The following is a 24,658-nucleotide window of genomic DNA, read 5'->3' as shown; positions in this document are numbered from 1 at the left end:
TATATATATATATATATAAAAACATAAACACTACTGCTTAGGGCCACCTGGCTGACGGGAAAGAAGCACATTAGGAAACATTCATAATTCACATCTACTTCTTCCCTTCCTGTTCCTTCCCTTCTATGAACTTCAAATAGGTAGTTATTAATCTGATACATACTACAGGTGAATTTTAAGTTTTTTGAGAGAAGTGACTTTTTGAGAGAAGTGCTTTGAAGCACAAAGCAGGAAAAGACCTCAGAGGAATCATCTGTTCAAACATTTTCATTTTACAGATGAGAAAACTTGGGGATGGAGAGGTTAAATAACCTGCCCATCCAAACCAAGATTCTAACCTCTAAATTATCTTTAAGCTTAGGAATCCATGGTTTATACTTCCATATCCCTTATGTCCACCAGGTACCCAGTAAATATCTGCAGATAAATGAAAATAACCTAGCAAATGAGAAAGTGCTTATCCTTTCACATATGAGCAGAATACTAAATAAAATTTAGCTAGATTAAACAAAATAAAATGTGTGCATTTTAAATCTATTCAGTGAAGGAAGAGACCACAGAAATGCCTCAAGTTCCAAAAGGATTAATATCTAATAACTTCTTATCAACTGCAAATCAAAAGCAGAACTTTTTGCTAATGAATTATATAAATTGCTACAAACCCAGTCTCTGAAACAGTGTTAACTTAAATACAGTGAAAACTAAGCAGTACAAAATAACTTTGTACTTCAACACATTTGCAAATCTTTCTAACTTGAATACATTTTGGTTTTCTTGTTGATAAATCCTTACCTGCCCAAGAGTAAGTGGAACAGCATCCTGTGTATGAGTACGGCCAATTTTAATTATTTGAGCAAACTCTTTGGACTTGGCATCCAGAGCATCATGGAGCTTCTGCAGTCCAGGTAATAATACTTCATGGACCTCTGTTGCAGCAGCAATATGCATGGCTGTGGGGAAACTGTCATTTGAGCTCTGATTAAAAAAAAAAAGTTAAAATCAGAGGTGGGGAAAAAACAATTCAAGTATTCAGTTACTAAGGAAATGCAAACTATTACTATTAAAAATCTAAGCCCATCTAGAAATTTACTCATATTCAACTGACTATCTCCAGTAGAAGGTGATCACACAAAGGAAATAATCTGGTGTGTTGTTCCTCTCACTGTACCATTCACTAGATATGAACTTCTAGGTTCACATGATTCTTTTGATTTCTTTAAGTCTCCATCTAACTCAATTTCTTTCCTTTTAGCCATCATAGCTTCCATTTTAACTAGTATATTTTAAAATGCCATTATTTTATTGATTTTGTATCAGTAACAGTAATATATCAACAACCATAAAAAAATAGAAGTACTTTGAAGAACATGCTCTGCCCCTAAAATGTACTTAATTTACCTAAAATAGCAGTTCCCTAGCCCATTAAACCAAATGACTCAAGAGGAAGAGAAAAAATACTGAAATGGAAGAAAAGAGTGTGTCATATTTTCCTCTACTTCTCCCTTCCCCCGCTCCTATATCCCTTTCAGGATTTTATATCTGTTTAGAAAGAAACACAGCAGCCTCTTTTTTTAGTAGTATAAAGTAAGGAATATAAAAATAATGACTACTTAAATGGCAATTTAAAAGAGTCAGAGACTGGACCTCTGATTCCACTGACACAGAAAACTTTCAAAGGAGGTCAGCACTTTTTCTCACAATAGCAAAGAATACTAAGTGATTAGCCCAGAATCAAAGAGCCAGGAAGGGTCAAAGGCATGACTTGAATCAAGATTTTCCTGAGCCTAAATCTCACTTTGGCTGCCTCTGATTTAAAAGACTAATCTAATTTCATTGTCTTTAAAACACCTTCAAGACATTGAATTTTTATGCAAAATGCATTATCTCCTCCTAAAAATGATTTCTGGATTATCTGAGAAAAGTATAATTAAGACTTTTTTTTAAATATACCTGAGGCATCTTCTTATTAAAAGAAATCAGTAAACACAACCTACATTTTGTTTTTAAAAAGGCTTAATTTTTACTTTTTCAAAGGATTTAAGCTTTCCTATGATCATACAATAAAGGAAAAGAGTTGACATTAGATACTAACCTGGCTTTTATTGACATGATCGTTAGGATGCACAGGATCCTTGCTTCCCAGTTTTCCTCCTAATATTTCAATTGCTCTATTGCTAATAACTTCATTGACATTCATATTTGTTTGAGTTCCAGACCCAGTCTGCCACACCACAAGAGGAAAATGGTCATTCAATTTACCATCTGCTACCTATAAAAAGTTTTTTAAAAAAATTAAAAGTTAATCATTGCATCTATTTTTTATTCTGTGGCAATTGACTTTTTAATACTTTTCTTATTTGTTCTAAGTAAGTTTATCCTTTTTCTCAACTGCAGTTTATATTGCTCCCCTATTTCCCCCAACAATGTAATTACTGTTTTATGCACTATTGCCATACAACTTATATATATAATATATATATAAAACTGAGTACAGATTCAGTTATATATATATATGTTGCATAATATATATATTATAAATATAACTGAAATGATGACTCTTTTCTTAGTATGTAAGTTCAAAATAAGTAAACCATGAAACATGCCAATCCAAAAAGCTAAAACAATAATAATATTGGAACAGTGATTGATAAAGTCAAAAATTTAGCTATCGTGATCAATACAACACACAACAATTCCAAAGAATTCATGATGAAAAATGCTTTACACCTCTAGAGAGAGAACTGATAGAATCAGTGCAAAGTGAAGCAGACTGTTTTTCACTTTATTTTTCTTGGGGTTTTTGTTGTCATTTTGCAATGCTGTTTTGCAATATGGCTAATATAGAAATATGTTTTGCAACACTTCGCATGTATAATGAGTATAATGGCGCTTGCCTTCTCAATTTGTAGGAGAACAGTTAGAGGGAGAGAATTCAGAAGTCATACTTTTAAAAAATATATTAAAGATAAATTTTAAAAAATGGAGAATTTGCAAATGACTCAGGGCTACAAAGGAGGCACTATACTACTATACACTACTATAAAAACAAATATTTTAAAATATAAAAACTATTCTTCCTAAACAGTATAATTATTGCAATGTTGTAAATTTGAAACAAGTAAATTCATGTAGAAAACTAACATTTCTGCATCTATAAGGTCTAATCAATTAAGAAAGAGACACCCCTACCTGTTAAAGCTGAGATTAATTTTTTTAGGACACATAATTTACTTTAAGCTACTAGATTGAGACTCAATAGATAGACCACCTGGCAGTACTCAAGAGTTTCTCTATTGCCATGTGTGAGTGTGTGTGTATCTATGTGTCTTAAATGATTATAAAACCATTAGGCAAAGAAGCTTAATTTCATGGGTTAGATTAATTTGAGTTTGCATTTATTTTTAAAGGCAAGGAAAACAGGGGCAGCTGGGTAGCTCAGTGGAGTGAGAGCCAGGCCTAGAGATGGGAGGTCCTAGGTTCAAATCTGGCCTCAGACACGTCCCAGCTGTGTGACCCTGGGTAAGTCACTTGACCCCCATTGCCTACCCTTACCACTCTTCTGCATTGGAACCAATACACAGTATTGACTCCAAGATGGAAGGTAAGGGCTTAAAAAAATAATAAAAAAAAGAAAGGCAAGGAAATCGAAATTATCAGTGAAAAATATACTGAACTTAATAGTAACAAAGAGCCCTGGATTCAAATCCCTGCTCAGACACTTACTAGCCATGTGACTGAGTCAACTGCTTAACCTCTCTGACTCAATATAAGAAAACTCTTTGAAACCTCAGTTTCTTCATCTGTAAAAGAGGGGAATGACATTAAATTATTGCTATGAGGAAACCTTTTTGAAAATGATAACATGCGATGTGATTTGTTATCAAAAGTTTAATATTCAGGTAATTTTTTTTTTACACTCACCAAGTTTTTAAAGTCAAAGAAAGAAGGTCTGAAGTTTATAATATAAAAGCTTAACTACATCATCAATGAAAACTATACCTGCGAAAGAAAAAAAGCAAAACCAAAAGAGAAAAAACATTTCCTGACCCAGGAAAAAAAGTCATGTGGTTTTTCTAATTTTACTTTTTCTAAATTTTTAAATTTTAACTTTTATCTTCATAGAATAAGGCTCCAAATGGCCTTCCAATCTCTATCCAATCTCTGCAGATTTTTTTTAACAATCATTCAGAGAGTGGTATAGCTCTGATGATATAAATAAGAAAATTTTAGCAACTCCTACCTCATCTGCTGCCTTCACAATTGCACCAGCAATCTTTGGATCAAGGCCATAATCCTGGTTTACTTCAGCAGCTGCCCGCTTGAAGATGCCAAAGGCTTTTATAACTGGAATCTGTAATTACAGATGAGTGTTTCTCAAAATATGCATTGTTTATTGGTTAAGCAGGTTTAAAAACTGAGCCCAGTAATAAAATTGATATCAAGATAAATCTCAAATATATTTAGAAAATAAAGATTATTGTTGATATATAACCAATCACAGATCACCATAATGAACTTATTTGTAGAGTATACAAAATGATTGCCTTTTTAAAAAAAATGTAAAGTTGTTTATACACTTCAATGGCTGATTTTATCAATATAGTTATTCCCCTCAAAGGTACAGAACTCAAGCCATCCATCTTTTCATATCCTGGTTGATTCTTGTCTATGTCCTCCCATAAATCCTTCACTGAAAACATATTCAATGTACTAGAGACCTCTTCTTAGATCTTTTAATATTTTCTGAAAACTCTGGCTATCCACTCTTCTTTTTATGACATGGCCCACTTCATTCCTGACTTCACACTTCACAGATAACATCTTCTATGCCACTTTTTATGAACAGGTTGTGAAAGGATATTTTTATTCCCTTTGTCTATTTTGAGTTAATCGATGAAGAACTAAAAGTAACCCAATTTAACACTTACTAAGTCACTAAGAGAGTTCACAAGTCACCTTCTAGGAAAAAAAAAAGTTCACACCCTCAAAGGCCACAAGCAGTGCCCCACCTTGGGCAGTGCTAGGTAACCTGGGAGCCTGTGACTCTGCTTTGGGGGAATACTCTGGTGAAGACTCTTGGCAGTCTTGGCCTCAGGTGCGCTGAAGGTTCTCAGCGGTTTTTCAGCATCTCCTGGCTCTTCAGATTTCCACTTCCTGATTAGGACCTCTCTGATTCTGGTGAGATTTGCTTTCAGATTCCTATTCCCAGTCTGGAGGCACTAGGATTAGGGCTTCAGGTATTTGTAGCTAGGTGATTTTTTTCTACCTCTTTCCTATATTTTCCACTTTAATATCTCTACCTTGCTGTAAATAAAAACTAACAGTCATTTTGACTTAAGTTAATTATGTTTTATAAACAGCGACCACAACAATAATTTTTTTTAAATTCTTACATTTGTCAAAGCCATTTTCATTATCGCAAGGTCTCTGTTAGAAATATACTATAGCTTACTCATGCCCACTGTGTAGCTCTCTTGATGCAGTCCTGAAAGTGGTGTTCCTTGAGTTATGATACTTTATCTCATTTCCCATTTCATAGATAGAATCCTTGAAAAAGTCATCTAACCTTACTGTCTCTCCTCCCTTACCCTCCTACTCATATCTCATCAATCTAAAAATTGGATTTTGATTTCATCTCTCCGCTAAAGTGACTCTTTCCAAAACAATAATTTCTTAATTTCTAAATTCTATAGGTTTTTCTCCATTCTTATCTTTCTTGGTAACTTCTGATGCTACTGGCTCCAATCCTTTCTGGATATTCTCTCCTCTCTTAATTTCCACATATCATTACCTGAAAAATTATGGTACTAAAATAACAAGGTTTGTTTGGGAAGCATCCTACAATGGAAAAATCGTCTAACATCTCACTTCTCTTCCCCCTTAGCACAGAGTTCAACTCAGTGTCCATTTGCAGTGTCTGTCAGAGATGCAAGTATTAAAACTAATTCAACAGACTGCACTTCTAAATCCACATCACAGTAATATTAACTCCACATCATACTTTAAGCAATGGGCTTTCTTTCTTTATTCACTGACCTATTTTGAGTAGTAGTTAATTTATTTTTAAGTCCTGTATTATTCTGGTGCTTGGTACAATCATCTGAATGACTATCATTTAGATGATCCCTTTTTTTTTCCCCCCATTTGGCCTCTATTTAAGAGAACAATTGACAGGGGGCAGTTAGGTGGCTTGCTGGATTGAGAACCAGGCCTATAGACGAGAGGCCCTAGGTTCTAATCTGGCCTCAGATACTTCCTAGATGTGTGACCCTGAGCAAATCACTTGACCCCCACTGGCTATCCCTTATTGCTCTTCTGCCTTAGAACCAATATACTATACTGATTCTAAGACAGAAGGCAAGGGTTTTTAAAAAAGAGCAATTACAGAGACAAATATATTGAAAAATATACTTTTATTTTATATTTCATTTTATAGTGATATTTGGGAGGTCTTTGAAGTAAGTTTTTTCTATTGTCATATTTATCAAGGACTCTTACAATATCATAACATGCCCCCCAAGACACTATGTCAGATGAGAGATACATTTTATTCTACCAAGTTAAATAATTTTTTTAGATTTTGTTGGTCATGAAAAATACCACATAGTAGAATCTAATAATGTCTACATTCAGTTGTATGACTCAAGATGTAGCCTGCTACCTATATCTTAAAGAGATTTTTAAAAAGGGAAAAATGATCTATTTGTAAAAAAATATTGATAGCAGCTTTTTTGTGAAGGCAAATAATTGGAAATTGAGAACATGTCTATCAATTGGGGAATGGTTGAATAAATTGTAGAATATTATTATAATGGAATACTATTATGCTATAAGAAATGATGAGAAGGATGATTTCAGAAAATCATGGAAAGACCAACATGAACTGTTGCAGAGTGAAGTGAGCTAAACCAAAACATTGTACACAGTAACAGCAATATTATATGATGAACAACTGTGAATGACTTTGTTATTCTTGGCAGTACAATGATAAAAGACAACCTCTAAGGATTCATAAGGAAAAATGCCATCCATTTCCAGAGAAAGAATTGAGAGAATCTGAATGCAGACTGAGACATATTTTATTTCATTTTTTCTTCAATTTTTTTGTTTGTTGTAGTTCTCTTCCACAAAATGATTAATATGGAAAAAATGTTTTACATTATTACACATGTAAAATCTATACAGATTACTTCGTGACTTGGGGAGGGGAGAGGAAGAGAATTTAGCTTAAAATTGTTTTTAAAAAATAAGATTGACATGATTGGGGATGTAGACTGGAAACTACCACACCAATGCAACTAACAACAATTTGGAAATAGGTCTTGATCAATGATGCATGTTAAAACCAGTGGAAATGTGCATCGGCCATGGGTCGGGGGAGTGCGGGGGGCGAAGGGGAAAGTAGGGGCATAAAGTATGTAAACAGGTTAAAAATGAATATTAACAAATGGTTAAAAAATAAGATTGAGAATTATTTTTTCATGTAATTGAGGAAAAAATTATTACATTTTAAAAAAAGATGTAGGCTGCTACATAAAATCATTTGTGAAAGCCTGATTGTTCTCATTCTATATATTCATCAAAGATATCTAAGATGTCTACAGGTCACTCTCAGAAGAATTTAAGATAAGAAAGCAGATAAATATATGGACAGAAATTATCTTTTTGATCACTTTTCCCCACACATGTTCCTTTTTCAAATATGTTGAAAATCAATCCCTCAAATGTTTTCAAAAGTCTGTTATTGCCAAAAGACTTCTCTTCTAGCTAACTATGGATATACCTTGTCCAGTCTAGCTGATTTTTCTAACTTTTTTCTAAATGTCATTTCTATTGTGTCATGTCTCAGTTTCCCCACCTGTGAAATTAGGATAATAATAGCCCCTATCTCCCAAGACTATTGTGAGGAACAAATGAGATGATATTTGTAAAGCACACTGAAAACTTCAAAGTGTTATGTAAATGCTGGCTTTTATTATATTGCATCATATAGCATATCTAGGACCTCAATATTAGGCCAAATGCTTTCAGTCTATTCCAAAACAGTTTTGGCCAGTTCCACTGTCATGATGATGAAAACAGACCACTGTAAAGACCATGATAGATTTGTTTCCAATTTTTATATGTATTATTATCCTGTAGTTTTGACTTGGGATGATCTAATTTATTTAGTTCTCAAACAAAGCTCTCTCTGTCTCCTTTTTTTCCTTCATTGTTTTTTAAGTACTGTTTTTCAAGGCAGCATTAGCTATAATCTAAAATTTTCTTTCATTTTTTAAACTCTTTCCTTCCATCTTAGAAACAAAACTAAGCACTGATTCCAAGGCAGAAGAGTAGTAAGGACTAGACAATTGGAGTTGATTGACTTGCCCAGGATCAAGATCTAAGAAGTGTCTTGAGGCCATATTTGAACTCAGGATCTCCCATCTTCAGGACTGGTTCTCTATCCACTGAACCAACACCTGCCCATTTTCACAATGTCTTAAAAATGAACCTGTAATCTAAACTACTGTTTCCCCTTGGCTGCAATATGTCTCCTCTAAATGAGAATATTTGCTAGCTGAGGTGGTTTTTTGTTGTTGTTTTTTTTTTTTTTTTAACCCTTGTAGTTCGGTGTATTGTCTCATAGGTGGAAGAGTGGTAAGGGTGGGCAATGGGGGTCAAGTGACTTGCCCAGGGTCACACAGCTGGGAAGTGGCTGAGGCCGGGTTTGAACCCAGGACCTCCTGTCTCTAGGCCTGACTCTCACTCCACTGAGCTACCCAGCTGCCCCTAGCTGAGGTGGTTTTGTTAGCCATTTTGTGTTCCCTATTGTGGTGATTGATTACTTTTTATCAGTTAAATTTCTATAGGAAATAGTGATGAGCAGTGGCACTGTTTTTTCCTTTACTCATTTCCCATTTTTTAGCATTAATAGTTTTTTCAATAGCTTGGCTGAATAAATTTTAAAACATTTATTAAGAGTTTACTATGGGGGATAGCTAGGTGGCTCAGTGGATTAAGAGCTAGGCCTAGAGTCCTGGGTTTAAATCAGACCTTCCACACTTCCTAGCTGTGTGATCTAGACAAATCACATAACTCTCATTGCCTAGCCTTTGCCACTTTTCTGCTTTAAAACCCAATACACAGTATTGATTCTAAGATAGAAGGTATGGGTTCTTAAAAATAAATAAATAAAAGGTATTCGCTATGTGCCAGGCATTGTATTAAGTGCTAAGGTTAAAATATAAAAAGGTAAGATAATGTCTGTCTTCAAGAAACTTAGATTATAATGACAGTTGATCTAGGGCAGAGGTCGGCAACCTTTTTGGCCATGAGAGCCATAAACAACACATTTTTTAAAATGTAATTTCATGAGAGCTTTACAGTGCTCACAGTGCACGCTCTTATAACAGCGCCTGAAAAAAAAATTGGCTTTATGGCTCCTGCAGAAAGAGCCATATCTGGCCCTCAAAAGAGCCAGATATGGCTCGAGAGCCATACGTTGCTGACCCCTGATCTAGGGGATTGGTTGCCAAGGAAAGAGTTTAGGTCTGTTGGGGTTACAAAGTACTGAGGTAATCCATGGGTAATCAATCAGCACATTCTTCTACATGAAGCAATACTAGGAGAGCTGCTTACTATGCTCAGAGTGAGAGGAGATACAAAGAATGGGAAAAGAGAAGCAAAGTAAATAACATACAGTCTGGGTGGGTAGTTATAAAGAACTGGGGCAACTTTAAATTATGCAGTGGTAATTTCTCACATTTCAGCCTTTTACTTTGTGCAGAAAAGATTTTAACATTTAATTTCATTAGTTAATGATTTAACTGCACATTAACAGATGATATTAGGAAGCAGTCATTTCATGAGTCAATTTGATTTTTTGTAGTTGTTTGGTGCTCACTGTTAGATGCTTTCCATTTCTATTCTAGAAGAGGGTATTCGTCATGTTAGACTTGAGACTTCTGTAACAAATCTACTAGGTTTTAGTCTCTTTTTTCTTAACAGTAAACATTATTTTCTACCATATTTTTCACAATTCTCTCCTAAAACCATCTAAGCACACATTAATGTATGTATTGTCATGGTTTGAAGATACAGCCAAGTTATTCATGGAATGGCTGAACCCCTCATCCTCTTTGAGAGATGCTCATACAAGTTTTATAGTGATCTGATCACTTATGCTTATCAGGAAAAATGCAAGTATCTCAGGAAAAATTTCTTACTGCCTTGGGCACATGATGAAACCAAATCTTCCAACTATTTTATATGCCTCTAAAAAAATCCTCTGTAGGCTTTTCTTCCATTTGACTACAACCCTGTCTTCCTGTTTCATTTATAATACGGTTCACCATTTTAACTTTTACATGCCCCAAAAGGTCCCATTACCAAGAACTTGCTCAATATCTTTACTTGGGAGTATTCTTTTTAGGACTTCAGATTTAGAACTGTTAGAAACTGGAGCTCATCTAGACCAACCCCTTATTTTACAGCTGAGGAAACTAATTCCAGAGAAATGATCTTTCCAAAGTCACTTAAAACAGTAAGTGGCAAACCTGGGATTTAAACCCAATTTCTCTAATTCCAGACCCAGTACTCTTCACAGCACTCTGATGTCCCATTTGAATCTTAAACTCAACACATCTAAGAACTGATACTTCCCTTTAAATCTATCTCTACTCTGCATTTCCCTACTTCTGTTAAGGATGCCACTATCCTTCCAGTCAGGTTTGCAACTTTAGTCATTTTTATCCTTTTACCTCTCTTACTTCTCAAATCCTTAGCAAAGTCTTATCAACTCAAATTAACTCTTACATCTGTTCCCTCACACAGCTATCAACCAAGTTCAGGACTTCAAAAGCCTCTCATATTATTCATTACCTCTTATAATATTCCTAATGGATCTCCAGGCATCTAGTTTCTTCCCTCCAATCCACTCTTCACAGAACTAATACATTAATCTGTCTAAAACAAAGACTGGACCACATCACTCCCTTACTCATGTTTTTTTGGTTGTTCCTTATCCTTAGGATACCATACAAATGCCACTTATTTAATCTGATTCCCATTTATCTTCCCAGTTGTATTTTACATTAATTTCCTTAACTCATTTTCTATTTTACTTGCATTGCCCCCCTGGCAGATATTCCCTATACCCAACATTCCATCCTCTAACAATGTGCCTTTGCAGAGATTGGCACAATGCTGGGATGTGTTGCCACTTCACTGCTACTTCTTAGAAATGGTTTCCTTCAAAGCAAAACTCAGGTGTCACCTTCTACAGAGGCTTTTCCTAATTCGTCCCAGTTGTTAAGTTTTCTGTCACTTTTTATTTACTTATCCAAGCATAGCTTGAATTGCCCTAGTATAATATAAACTTCTTGAAAGAAAAGACTACTTTTTTATCTCTAGTACCTAGCACATTAAGTTCTTAATAAGTGGTTGTTAAATTGAATTTAGAAGCAAATTACTATCACTAAAAAGCAAAATATGGGCACTTTCACATTGTAGTACACTGTACACAGTGAATACTTAATATTGATCAAAATGAACATTAATCACTAATACTTAGAACATCAGCCCACAAACCAGACATCATGGACCATGCTGTAATAATTAGTGCTCTAGTTTCAATATTTTACTATTTACAACTAACTTCTAACAAAAAATGAAAGTGGCAAAGCCTGGATATGAATTTATGAACATATGTTGAAATCAGAATATTTTTAAGTAGCTCTTGGGAAAAGAAAAAGATGTCACTTATCCTGAATCAAGAAAAAGTATTAGAACAGTTAACATGTTCAAAGATAAAAATAGAACAGAAAATTATGATAGGTTTCTGTTTTCTAAAATGATATAACATTAATATGCAAAAGCACATATTAATCTTGAAGAAAAACTGAATTTAAAGCTCATAGAAACCACGTTTCTAACAGAGAAAGAATCTATTTGTAATATGTACCACAACCAGAAATCAATCTGGACTTGGTCCTTCAGAGGTAAAAATGAAACTAGAGTATGGATTTTGTGTTAGTGGAAATATTATTTGTAACAATTTAATCCAATAGGACCCTGATACATAGATTATCCATAGTTCAAATTGTAATTTCTAGGAATAAGCAAACAATAAGAACCAGTTTTTAGAAGTGGAGGCACATGACAAATGATTAACATTCTACAATTCAAGGTCAGATTAATAATGCTGCATTATACAAAAAGAAGCCACAATAGAAGGTGTTGTCTAGTTGAGCTAGGGGCAGGGACATGTAGTGAGAAATCTATACTTTGTCTTCTGCCAAGAGCACAGTCAGATGAGAAAAGAGAATCAGCTATGAGGATTAGGCATCTTTAAAATAAGATAGTTTGAGGGACAAAAGATTCTTCAACATGATGACACTAAGGTAAAGACTCATCCAAAGTCAGAGATCAATGCTAAAAGGGGCACCTAAGCTTACCTGATTTTCTCTTTATAGACAAAAGAGCCCAAGTTAATCAATGTACTTCTCCCCTCCTCTTTCTATGCACTTCTAGCACCCTCTGCTCTACTGTGACGTTGGGAGAAAAAAGAAATAGAAATATGTCAGGACTGAAAGGCACCAGAAAGTATAATGCCAAAAATTTGTCCAATCTGCAATAAAACAGCTGATGCAGATCTCCTAACCAGCAACTATTTATTAGAGGGACCTGGCCCCCTACCACAAATAGGATCACAAACCTTCCTCATAGTCTGAGACCCCTAAATTACTCAGAGTACAGTTTTTATTCCCTTCAGTGCCCAGTCCCATCCTTTCATGTCTATTCAGTCCAGGCATTAGTGAATGACCTCCTGAGTGAACTCCAAAGTCTTGGTATGCCCCTTGGACATGCTGAGACTAAGCAATAGGTGGACATGTTGCAATCAGCACATTCACCCCCCTTTATGTCACCTACTTTATCAGATCTGTTTTATCAATAGGCCCATTTTAGTTTCTTGTGTAGGCAGTCCAGCTGGCTCAATACATGTCACAAGGGAAGCAATAGTGGGTAGAAAATTTCTCTCCATATTTAATATATCATGGGACTTTCCAATGAGGCTTGTGACATCTGGGTGGACATCCTTTCTAGTCATGTTGGTTCCCTTCAAGTCAGGTTGGCTAAGTTAAAGTTTGATAATAAACTCCTGGGAAAAAAGACTCTTGTTTTTAATAATCATTAAACTATGAACTATAACTGGAACTAATGACTTCTGATTATTGTTTATTAATTAAGTAACTGATCACTATCCCTAAGGAATCACATTAAATTAGATAATTCTGATTGGAACTAATCATAAGGATACAATTATTGATTTAAGATGGACAGAGGGGATTTGCCAAAAATAGGGTAGGGGTTAAATTATTTCTGACAAAAGCAAGAATATAACACAGGGATAGTACACAAAAGGATGGAAAGTCCTCCTTGCCCATTATATATGCAAGAAGAGGTATACAGTGTGATGTATCAGAAAGAATACTAGGCTGGGAACTAGGAAATCAGGATTCCAGTCCCAGCTCTGCCACTAATCTGCTGTGAGATCTTGGCTAGATCACTTTCTCTCTCTGGGCCTCAATCCCCTAATCATTAAAGTGAGAGTTAGACTAAGTGATGCTTAAAATTACATGAATTTGTCACTTCTCCAACCCACTGACCAGAGCTCAGTTTTGGTTTTAAAATTTCTATGGAAACAGGTACTAGTCCTACCTATTTTTTATTTTAAAATACAAACTTTTACAATGATTTTACACTGCAGATAAAGCAGAAAACTTGATACACTGCCTTCAAATGTGTAAAGTGTTAACATGTATCTGCTTGGCTTCAGAAGGTAAGTATAGGGAGCAAAGTTGTAGAAACAGACCTCAAGTCAATGTAAGGAAAAAATTTCCTAACCACTGGAACTGACCAACAGAAGAATGAACTTTCTAGAGAGTTGGCATAGCCGTGATCACTGGAGAATTTTTAGGATGAGATGGAATGATTACTTACTGGGAATTATGTATAAGGGATTTTTGCTGGGATATAATTTAAACTCTATAGGTTCCAAGGTCCCTTTCAATTCTGAGATTCTTTAATTCTTGATATTATATATATGTATATGTACCATAATAAACTTTAGAAAGACCCAACATTCTTTATTTGAGGAGAAAAAGATCTTAATCATCTCATATCCTAATAGCTTTTCAGTTTAAACTATGATAATAATCTTCCAACAAAAGTTACTTACTGGCATCCTTTCTGTTACACCTCCAATCTTAAAATTTAATGTCGATCTCACTGTCTGAGCACCATAATACTTATCACTTGGGACTTTGAGTTCACCAAAGGTATCATATTCAATCCGATATGAGTCTTGGCTTGCCTGAGGAACAAGAATATCAAATATAAGGGTTAGAATATAATAAATAGCATATATAACAAAATCAACTGTTTGGGGTAAAGAGAATACTTTTACAAGTCAGAAAAGCCTGGAAATTACATTTAAATTCTGTCTTATTCACTCTTACACTTAGCTCATCATTTTGTGAATTATTATATAAGTATTTCTTATGCTTTTCAAAGTTCATATTCAGAATATTTTTGTCAAAATAAGAACAGGCTGCACAAGCCTACATTGGAAAGAAAAAAATCAATTTCTTTCTTGAAGTATCCTGCCTATCAATGGTGCTATGATCAATTAATGTTATGAAGAGAAGTGTTTCTCATTCCATATCACCCAAACATGAACAATTCCAAAGAATTTAAAGAAATGAAGCTTTAATCTGAGAGTTGGCATCATTATCTATATTTGGAAGGAAGGCAAATCACCATCTTCCAGAGTAAGGATAGAGATGAAGAATTTTCAAATATAGAAAAAGAGGTAGGAGAATTAGGCATTCCACAAACCACCCAACTTTCAGGGCAACTGGGAAGCTCAGTGGAGTGAGAGCCAGGCCTAGAGACAAGAGGTCCTAGGTTCAAATCTGGCCTCAAATACTTCCCGGCTGTGTTACCCTGGGCAAGTCACTTAACCCCCAACCACTCTTCTGCCTTGGAGCCAATACACAGTATTAACTCCAAGATGGAAGGAAAGGGTTTGTTTGTTTTTTTTTTTTTTTTAAACCCAACTTTCATCTGAATGCAATAAAAGGCTAAACACACAGAGATGGTGGTATAGAAATACAATAAATTCAACAAGAAAATGGGTCAGAAAAGGGGAAGGAGGGATAAATAGCAATGGGAGAATAAAGGAATAAGCAACACAAATTCCAAAGGAGTAAGGTGTATATATCAAAAAGAAAGGAAGAATAGTAATATTCCCCTTTTATAAAAGATGCAACCGAGGATGAGACTAATTAACTTCTCCAAGGTTGCACATCTAGCTTAAATGTCTGAGGTAGGATTTGAGCCGTCTTCCTGACTCTGAGTCTAGCACTCTAACCACTATGCCACCTCTGACTCCAATTACTGAATATAAATACTAAATTCAGATATAATAATAGTTTCCCTATTAGGCAGGAGATTTCAAAACATTACCTGAAAGCTCAACTACCAAAGAGATAGTTCTAAAGTTCAGATTTGACCATGTATGTCTTCCTATTGCTCTTATAAGCAAATAAAAAAAACCTGTTTGTCTTTTAAATCCCTTCACATACTAAGCACTTAATAAATGCTTGTTCATCAACCTTACACGTCTATGATTAATGGTTATAAATCTGATGACATAATTTGATGACATTTAAAGTGACTTTCGATAAGAAAAAATAATTTAGTTACCAGCACCTTAAAATTTAGGAGATACTTTGAGACATCAGGAAGAATCCTTGGCCTAGAGTCAGGAAGACTTGATTTCAAATCCAGCCTCAGATTTTTACTAATGGTGTGACGCTGGGCAGGTTTGCCTTAGTTTCCTCAACTATTAAATGGAGATGATAACACCCTCTAACTAGGGTTGTTAAAGGGCTTCAAATGAGGTAGTATTTATAATATGCTAAGTATGGTGCTTGGCACATAGTAGGAGCTATATAAATTCTTCTCATATCCTTCCCTTCCTCATCTCAACCCCATTTTATATTACACAACTTAGATTTATTTGGTAAGATTAATACATTCAGGGCAGAGTAATATAAAAATGTCGCAATAGTGCATTTCTCACTAATGGTAGTTATCTAGTGTTATAAATATGGCAAAAGTAGGATGACATAGGTTGAACAGGGGGACAAGATAACTAATGCTCTAAGACAGTAGTTATTAAAGTGTAGTCCAAGGAGTTCTGGTGATCCATGAGGTCAAAACTTGATTTTCATATTAATACAAAGATATAATTTGCCTATTAAAATATTCCTTCCTTTTCCAATTTTATATCTGTGAAAGGCTTGATTTTCTTCAGACTTCAAACAAAATAACATATTTCAACAGAATAAATGCAAAAATAAAGATGAGACTCCAGATATCTTATATTAAAAACTAGACAATTTGCAAAGATATATAAAACATCAGCCTTCTCATTATATTTGTTTTAGAATAGTTATTTTTCATTAAAAAAAGTATTAACATATAAAGGCTTTACTATTTTAATTAATCAATATATATTTAAGAGCATTAAGGGGCCTTGAGGCCTTCAGAGCAAAAAGTCTGATAAATGCTAGATTAGAACATTAGATTAATATTGTTTCATTTTTTGTTGGTCCAAATTGAATATTTTGGGGTTCAAGAGCATTCTAGCCATTTTATTACAAAATGGGAACTAGATAGTGCAATTCAAACAAATTCCTGAATATATTAACCGCATTTTCCAAATTCATAATTAGAGGGATTTAGTGTTCTCTTAATACTTGAACACCTACAAAAATTATAAGTATATAAAATGTAACGGAGAAAAAGATCAACTAGACCCAGTGATGGTGAACCTATAGCAAGGGTGCCAAAGATGGCGCACAGAGCACTCTCTGTGGATATACAGCCACCCTCCCCACCCCACCAAAGTTCATTACTAAAAAGGCAGAGGGACTTAGGCTAAGCTGTTCCCTTTCTCCTCTCCATCATGTTTGAAGCCATTTTTTCACATTACCCACCCCTCTGCCAGCAGCCCAATGGGACTGCACAGGGGATGGGGGGGTGGGGGTGGCTCACAGGTGACAGAGCTGCAGGGGAGCAGAAAGCTCAAGCTACTCCCCTCCTCCACTCTACACTTGCTGAGGGCATTCCTCACTTCATTCACCCCTCTATCCAATAGCCCAAGGGAAGCACTTTCTCCTCTAGACCCTGGGTGGGATAATGAGAGAATGGGGTGTGCCCCACATTCCATGAGGGGTAGGGATATGGCATGTGTTCTCTGGAAGAGGAGGTGGGCACAGCATTCTAACTCTAAAAGGTTTATTATCATCACTGAACTAGACAATTCCCAGAATCCTTTACAACTCTAAAAAGTTATATGCTTCTCAAAGCAAAATGTCACTGTCAATAAAATTATTAGAAGTGGATTTTCAGTATGTCTAGAATAAAAAAAAAACCAAATATTTAGATGAGTCATAATAAAGGGAACCCTAATAATAATAATAATTTACCTTTGTCACTTGTATAATGCTTTATAGTTTATAAAGTTCAAGCATTATTATCACTTTACTAATGAAGAAATGAGTTCAGAGAGGTCAATAGGCTTACCTAGGGGCCAGGCTATAAGTCCTATAAATCAAGAATAAGCACAAAGTAACACTAAAGTGAATAAGACATCGATTTTAAACTAGTAACTTTTTTACCAGGCAAGACTTTTTATAACTGGGTAGTAAGAAAGGAAACAAGCTTTCTTCATAAAAGGTCAATTTATACCAGCACACAGGGAACAGTAGAATCCTTAAATTCCTGCCTGTTTCTAAGGAAGGCAAATTTAAGTACTTATCTAGGACAATTGTTTTCCTAGTTCTACTCAAAACTAGAAGGAAATGGGCCAAGATGGACTTAAATATTTTTAAGTAAGAGAAAGGCTGAGTTTGAATACCAATCCTACTAATTATTACCTGTGTGACTGGGCAAGTTACAACCTCTTTGGGATTCAGCTCTCATTAGCTATTAAAAAAAAGGGTTAAATTAGACAATCTCTTGGTTCTCTTCCAGCTTTAAGTCTGATCCATAAATTCAATAAAGTGAAATTGTTAAGAATACTGAGCTAAAAACAGAGTACCCTAGAATACTGTGTCCAGGACTAGTGATGTCACCAAAGTTACAGAGATAGTAATCTTGACAAAGTTTCTCCCACATATTTCTTCGATGACACACCCCAAAAGACACAGATGTTATTAAAATCAATAGATAAGCATTTAATTATGTCCCTGCATTCAGGGCACTCTGCTAAGCATTGGGGATACAAAGAAGGGCAAAAGACAGTACTTGCTCTCAAGGAGCAAAAAACATCCAAATTATAACCTCGATATTCTTTTGATATTTTCTTTTTTTTAAGGCTACATCACCAGTATTTTGAATTTTTAATGGGAAAACTAGAAAAAAAGGATTCATTCAAACAAATCAGTAGTAGTTATAGCTTGGAGTTGGAACTTTAAAATTTTCTTCCACTGAATTTTTTTCTAAATAATAGTAACAGCTTTTACATTTACATGGCACTTTATAATTACAAAACATTTTACATAACCTTATTTATCAAAATAACACTAACACAACATGACCAATATAACTACTTTCTTCAAAATCATTGTGGTCAAGTTTCTTTAAATCCAGTATACTGTTGAAAATCAGCTTGAGAAAAGCATACTGAATAAAAACTCAAGTCAAGTCATGAGAATATGTTAAGGTCTGCAAAGCACTTTACAGATATTAACCCAATTCATCTTCACAATGACCTTGGGAGGTGTTATTTTTATACTGATTTTACGGATGAGGAAACTGAGGCTGATACCACATCTGAACTCAGGTCTTTCGACTCCCAGTCCAGTGCTCTGGGCCATAAAATACTTTTATTCTACATACTCTGGGATTAAATCCCAGTCACAGCATGGTGGCTGAGGAAGCCCATCATGTTTGGGTTTTTTTTTTTTTCCATTTCCTCCCTGACATCAGAAAAAAGGGGATCATAAGATCACACATTTGTTCCCTAAAAGACCATGCTTCAACCCAGGAGCTCTGACACCCCTGGGCAGTCAGATCTCTGCGTGCTTCCAGGTCCCTCAGCAACCTGGGATGCAGAAAGCAGTATCCTAAATACCACCACAATTCTTTGTACTCGTATTTCATCGTGCTGGAAGTTCAAATGTTTTCAAGGAGGATAACGATGTATGCAAGCCTGGGCAGGAAGAGGGGAAAGCCTCAAGAGCCTCGGAATGAATTGGCTGTTACTACTAATAACATAAATAACTAACATTTACATGAGATTGCGAAGAGCTTTACAAATATCTCATCCGATTCTCACAACTATCCCTATTTTACATTTGAGTAAATTAGGGAGAACAGAGCAGAATGAGGGTCTGCACTCACGTGTCCGGATAACAGGGGGAGCAGCAGGCCCTACACACTGGCGCATGCGCACACTCAAGGCGTCTCAGACCCTAAAAAAGAAAGGTGTCTGGGGACCCCGCCGCCCCCAAGTCCCGAAGGTGAGAAAGGCTTGCATTGAGGACCGTAACCTTCGCCCCTAACTCTCAGCCCCTGCCCCAGGTCTCTGGCCAGGCCAGGCCCAGTCCAGCATTGCCCACGGGCTGGGGAACAGGGTGAAGGTCACAGCGGACTGAGCCCAGGACGGCGGCGGGGGCACGAGACCAGCAGACGACCCTCACCATTCGAGCGGCGATCGGGGGCCTCAGCTGGGTGCAGGTGTCGCAAGCCGGGCCCAGAGGAGAGGGCTGAGAGAGCCGAAGGGGCAGGACGAGACTTCGGAGTGAACGATACATGGTGCCGTGAGAGCCGGGGGCGTCGATTTCAGGGAGCCAAGGCCACGCCTCTCACCCGCCATCGTACCCCGCCCACTCCACCTCCTTCCTTCTTTTCACCCAATAAAAAGAACGTCGCTCCAAGCCCATGAGGCGGGACTAATTCTGACTAGCTAATACAAAACTAGGGGCGGGCGTAGGAGTGTTTCTCCCCCTCCTCCCTAATTTGGGTCTGGATTAGCCCTAGGAATTATGGGAGGAGGAAGAAAGGTAGCGGGAAGGAGGGGAGGAGATTGATCTAATTAGAGGTGGAGCTGTGCAAGTGATTCCTAGCATTTAGGAAATGAATTCGACTTTTTTTAAAACTGTATTCCAATCTTCACACACACACACACACACACACACACACACACACACACACACACACACACACACACATTTCTTATATTGTTTTTTTTTTTTTTTAAGGGGATGCTTTTTTTTTTTTNCACACACACACACCTATTATATTGTTTTTTTTTTTTTTAAGGGGATGCTTTTTTTTTTTTTTGGACCATCTTTCACCTTTTTTGTATCCCCAGCGGTTTGCACAGTGTTTGTCATATACTAGCCGCTTAATGGAATCTTAATTGATTACCAGAAGTTAATGAAAATGCCTTTTGTACTGAAAATTTTAAACTATAATAGTGATTAGTGATGAAAAATAGAAACTTACCTAAAATCACTTGTTTTTTTTTTTTAAGAATATCACTTTGTCTGGGCACCTGATCCGGCTAGACCACTGTTGGGAAGTAGAGGAAACCTGTTATTTATCTTAATGCTATTTACAGGAGGCAAGTGTGAAGAACGAGCTCCAACTGCACAGCAGAGCTAAAATTCCAATTTCTCCCAGAAGTACAAGACTTTATATTAACCAAATAACCTTCCTTCCATCCCCATAAACTTTAGAATCATCTCTCCCCAATCCCCCTCCTCAATCCCCATCCAAGCTGAGTCCAGGATACATCTCAGTGCTGTAGGTAACTCTAAAATACAGAGAAGTTGCTCCCCCTCGTACTCACATCCAGTTTGGGAAAGTAAACTCTTTTGTCTTCTGGATAGTTTGACATTTCTGTGAGCTTCAGGAGTATGATTCCCCTTTGGCTGATGTCCATTGAGTCTTGTTTATGTCTCAGCTCCAAGTATTTTTCTCCCAACAACTATTTTTAACATAAAATGCTTGAAAAAGATAACTCTAGACAGCTCTAAAGAAAAGCCACATCGACCAAAATCAGATTCCAAAACTAACTTTGGGTCTGAACCAGCTGTTAATAGTCCATTTTCCCATTTTTGACTTCTGTACTTCAACCCCTTCAATCAAAGGTTCATAGATTTAAAAACCAGAAGGAGCTTTAGAATAAGGAACTCCAAACTTTTTTGACCATGTATACCCCTATTAGCAAAATGTTTTTGAGTACATGACCCCAATATATACTACTGTACTAATAATTATGTACATTATGAAACACAAAAAATAGACATTTAAAAGTATTAAATCTTGAAAATATTTATTAATGATGTAAAAACCTTTTGACTTCACTGAAATATTATTTATGATGATATTTTTAGTGAATAGCATGTGACTGAAAATGTTTCCCTTCTGCATTCTGACCATTAGATTTATTTCTCCCTCCTACTTCCAATGATGGTGGACCATCCTGAGAGACAGATATCATTGATGCCTAAGCTCCTGTGCCTTGTCTGTGGCCCAGTAGCTGCATCCTTAGGACATCATGATCTTTCCATCCAACCTGACCCTGCAATCTCCTACATGTGTTGCCTTCCCAAATTAGGGTGTGAAATCCTTGAGAGCATGGACTGACTTTTTATATTTATATCCCTTATCCTTAGCACAGTAATTGGCACATAATAAACATTTAAGATATGCTTTTTTATTCATTCATTACTTTTTAAAATCTTGATTTCATATTTGGTGGTATAGCAATTCAAAGGTCTTATTCGAAGTTCAATTAGTATGAATTATTTATTTTATTGGCTATTAATAGCTGAAAAATATACCTATAAAAGATACATAGATCTTTGGTTTATTTGAATTATTGTCTGTACTTATTAAATCATAATAATATTTTTTTCCATCCCATTATGTAAAGGTTTTTGTTGTAAATTTCTTTCTTCCCTAATGTCAATTTTTCCTATAAAATGCTGCATTTTTCAATTTTTAACAAATAGTTTCAAAACCCATAAAAACTAATTTGGAAGATTATTTAAATTGGTTTAAAAGTATGCTTATATGCTCTGTAAGTGTGCAAATGAGAATTATTATATGTGACAAGTTTAATATTGTTTTTAGCAACCCAAAGAAAAAAATAAGAGTCCAGGAGGAGAAGGTAGTAAACTATCATATATTACACAGAGGCTAAGAAGGATTAGAAGTGAGAAAAGACCCTGAGATTTGGCAATTAAGATGTCATTTTTAACTTGAAGATTGGGTGTATCCAAGTATGTTTTAGGACTGAGGGCAAAGAACCAATAGATAGGAAGAGACTGAAGATGTATAACAGAGAGAGGATGTTTGATAGAGTGAGATCTTTGAGGAAACAGGAGCGTCAAGAGTAATGAAAAAAATATTAGCCTTGACAAGTAGTAGCAATAAATCTTCCTCTGAGAATATAGAGGAAAGGAGCAGAAAGTAGGAGAAGTACTTAAAACATTTTGTAGTATTTGGTCAAAAACTGAGGGAGTTTCCACAAAATGGTCTCAAACCTCTGTAAATTAAAAAGCAGGATCATCAGCTGTAAGTATTCAAGACAAGGGTGAGATTTAGAACATCAGGAGAGAATAAAAAGTTTAGAATAGTTGTTATATGAAATGGGATAGTCAGCAAGTATTTAACAGAAGGATAATCTAGCAGTATTTTGCAGGTTCTTATAGTATTTACTGTGGGTGAGAGCAGGAAATCATTTCAGTTCTTATAGTTTTCCATGTTCAGAGGAGGTGCTGACAAATCATTTATCCTAATCCAGACAGAGAGAGAATATCAAAACTCTTTGCCCTGGAGATAAGATACCATGGCTAATGCTTTAGAACCAAGCAAATAATCCTGGTCATTGGCCTAGCCAAGGGACAGAAAGCAATGAATGAAGGTGGGAGGTGGATTATGTAGGAATGTGGTGATTCCAAATGGATGGATGTAAAGTTGAAAACTTCACATTCCCCTATTACTATCTATATCTAGGCTAATAGCCTATGCCAAACATTTTAGATTAATGTAGCAGGTTCATCAATAAATTTGTCCTTACTTTGATGGCCAGGTTGTTTCTGGATCTTCCCTTTTTACTCACAGGCATATATTAACTCCAGAAATCATGGTTGAAATCACTAGTACCATGACCTGTTAGGTAGTTAGGAATTGGCTTGATACATTGCAATATTGAATCATTTTACTTGGTCTGTTGACGTCCTTATTTAATATTTAACAGTTCTTTTGGAGAGTAGTGAACCCTGTCAAACACTGCTATCTTTTTTTGACATGCAGTATTGATTTAATTGACTAAGGGTTACTCATTTTTTTAAGAGAGCAAGACATTTTTAGATTAAAAACTTGAAATGATCAATTGTATTCAAGACATTTTCAGGGGGCAGCTGGATGGCTCAGTGGACCCAGACCAGGAGGTCCTGGATTCAAATTTGGCCTCATGTACCTCCTAGATGTATGTGACCCTGGGCAAATCCCTTAACCCCCATTGCCTAGCCTAACCATTCTTCTGCCTTGGCATCAATACACAGAAATTAAAGGTTTAAAAAAAAAAAAAGGACATTTCGATGACTATATGCTGAACTTTATCCAATTCATTTTATAATTGTAGATGTGGAACTTTGTATCTAATTTACCATTTATATCACCAACTAGCCCCTGCAATAATCCCCTGGGACTCCAGTTTTCATGTTGATAAAACCTCTCTTGAAATTCTTACATTTCCATTTGAATTCTAGCCTTCTTTAACCCATTTTAGTCACACATTAGTGGGTCACACTTCATGTTTCACTCTCTCTTGGAATAGTGTTACTTATAAAATATCTAACTTTGAAATTCTGTTATCTGACCACAAACTCATATCTTTTCACAGTTTCATATTAAAGCTACTCTTTGCGAGTATTCTAACCTCTGATCTGTTGAAACATCCCTGTTCTCCCAATTCATCTCTCCCACCATGTTATAATTTTTTCTCTAAACTCATAATTAACCTCATGATCAGCCACTTTAATATTTCAGGAGTGACTACTCTAGGATTCAAATAATCTTCATGCCTGGGAAACTCCAATCCTTCACCTTTCACTTTCCATTTTTACCACAGAACTCCTGAACATTGCTGTTGAGTAGTAAAATCAAATTTCATAATATAGATGTAAGTTAATTCACCTAATATAAATTTGTAGTAACTCCTCATTTGGGTCATTATTACTGCTTAATAACCAGCATTTATATAACATCTGCTATATGCTAGTCACTGTGTTTTTACCTTTAAAAATATTATCTCATTTGATCCCTAAAATCAATGAGGTGGGGCTTTACAGATGAGGAAACAGAAGCAAACAATGGTTAAGCAACTTGCCCAGGATCATACAACTATGATTGTCTGAGGTCAAATTTGAACTCAGGTCCTCCTGAATCCAGGCCCAATGCTCTATACACTGTTCCACCTAGCTTCCTAAAAATGTCTCTGTGATAATTTTATCTTCCTACTTTATTGGCTCTCACAGTGACAGTTCTAAAATCTTTCTCTTCTCCTTTTGCTCACCTATGAACC

General features: G+C 35.8%; 1 protein-coding gene across 1 annotated transcript in view; it reads right to left on the bottom strand.

Annotated features, from left to right (window-relative positions):
• The window catches only part of FH (fumarate hydratase), a 36,978-nt gene extending 17,072 nt beyond the window's left edge, over positions 1 to 19,906 (bottom strand). Inside the window, exons 1-5 of the mRNA XM_044676814.1 lie at positions 19,758 to 19,906; positions 14,222 to 14,356; positions 4,241 to 4,351; positions 2,093 to 2,269; positions 793 to 975 (exon numbers count right to left, since the gene is read on the bottom strand). Coding sequence (XP_044532749.1) covers positions 793 to 975; positions 2,093 to 2,269; positions 4,241 to 4,351; positions 14,222 to 14,356; positions 19,758 to 19,871 — 720 coding nt within the window. The 5' untranslated portion in view covers positions 19,872 to 19,906. The remainder of the gene's footprint in view (positions 1 to 792; positions 976 to 2,092; positions 2,270 to 4,240; positions 4,352 to 14,221; positions 14,357 to 19,757) is intronic.
• Positions 19,907 to 24,658: the final 4,752 nt, after the last annotated feature.

Source organism: Gracilinanus agilis, chromosome 4, assembly GCF_016433145.1.
Source record: "Gracilinanus agilis isolate LMUSP501 chromosome 4, AgileGrace, whole genome shotgun sequence".
NCBI lineage: Eukaryota > Metazoa > Chordata > Mammalia > Didelphimorphia > Didelphidae > Gracilinanus > Gracilinanus agilis.
The sequence above is the reverse complement of the archived record's forward strand: the minus strand, read 5'-3'. Positions and strand labels throughout refer to the sequence as shown.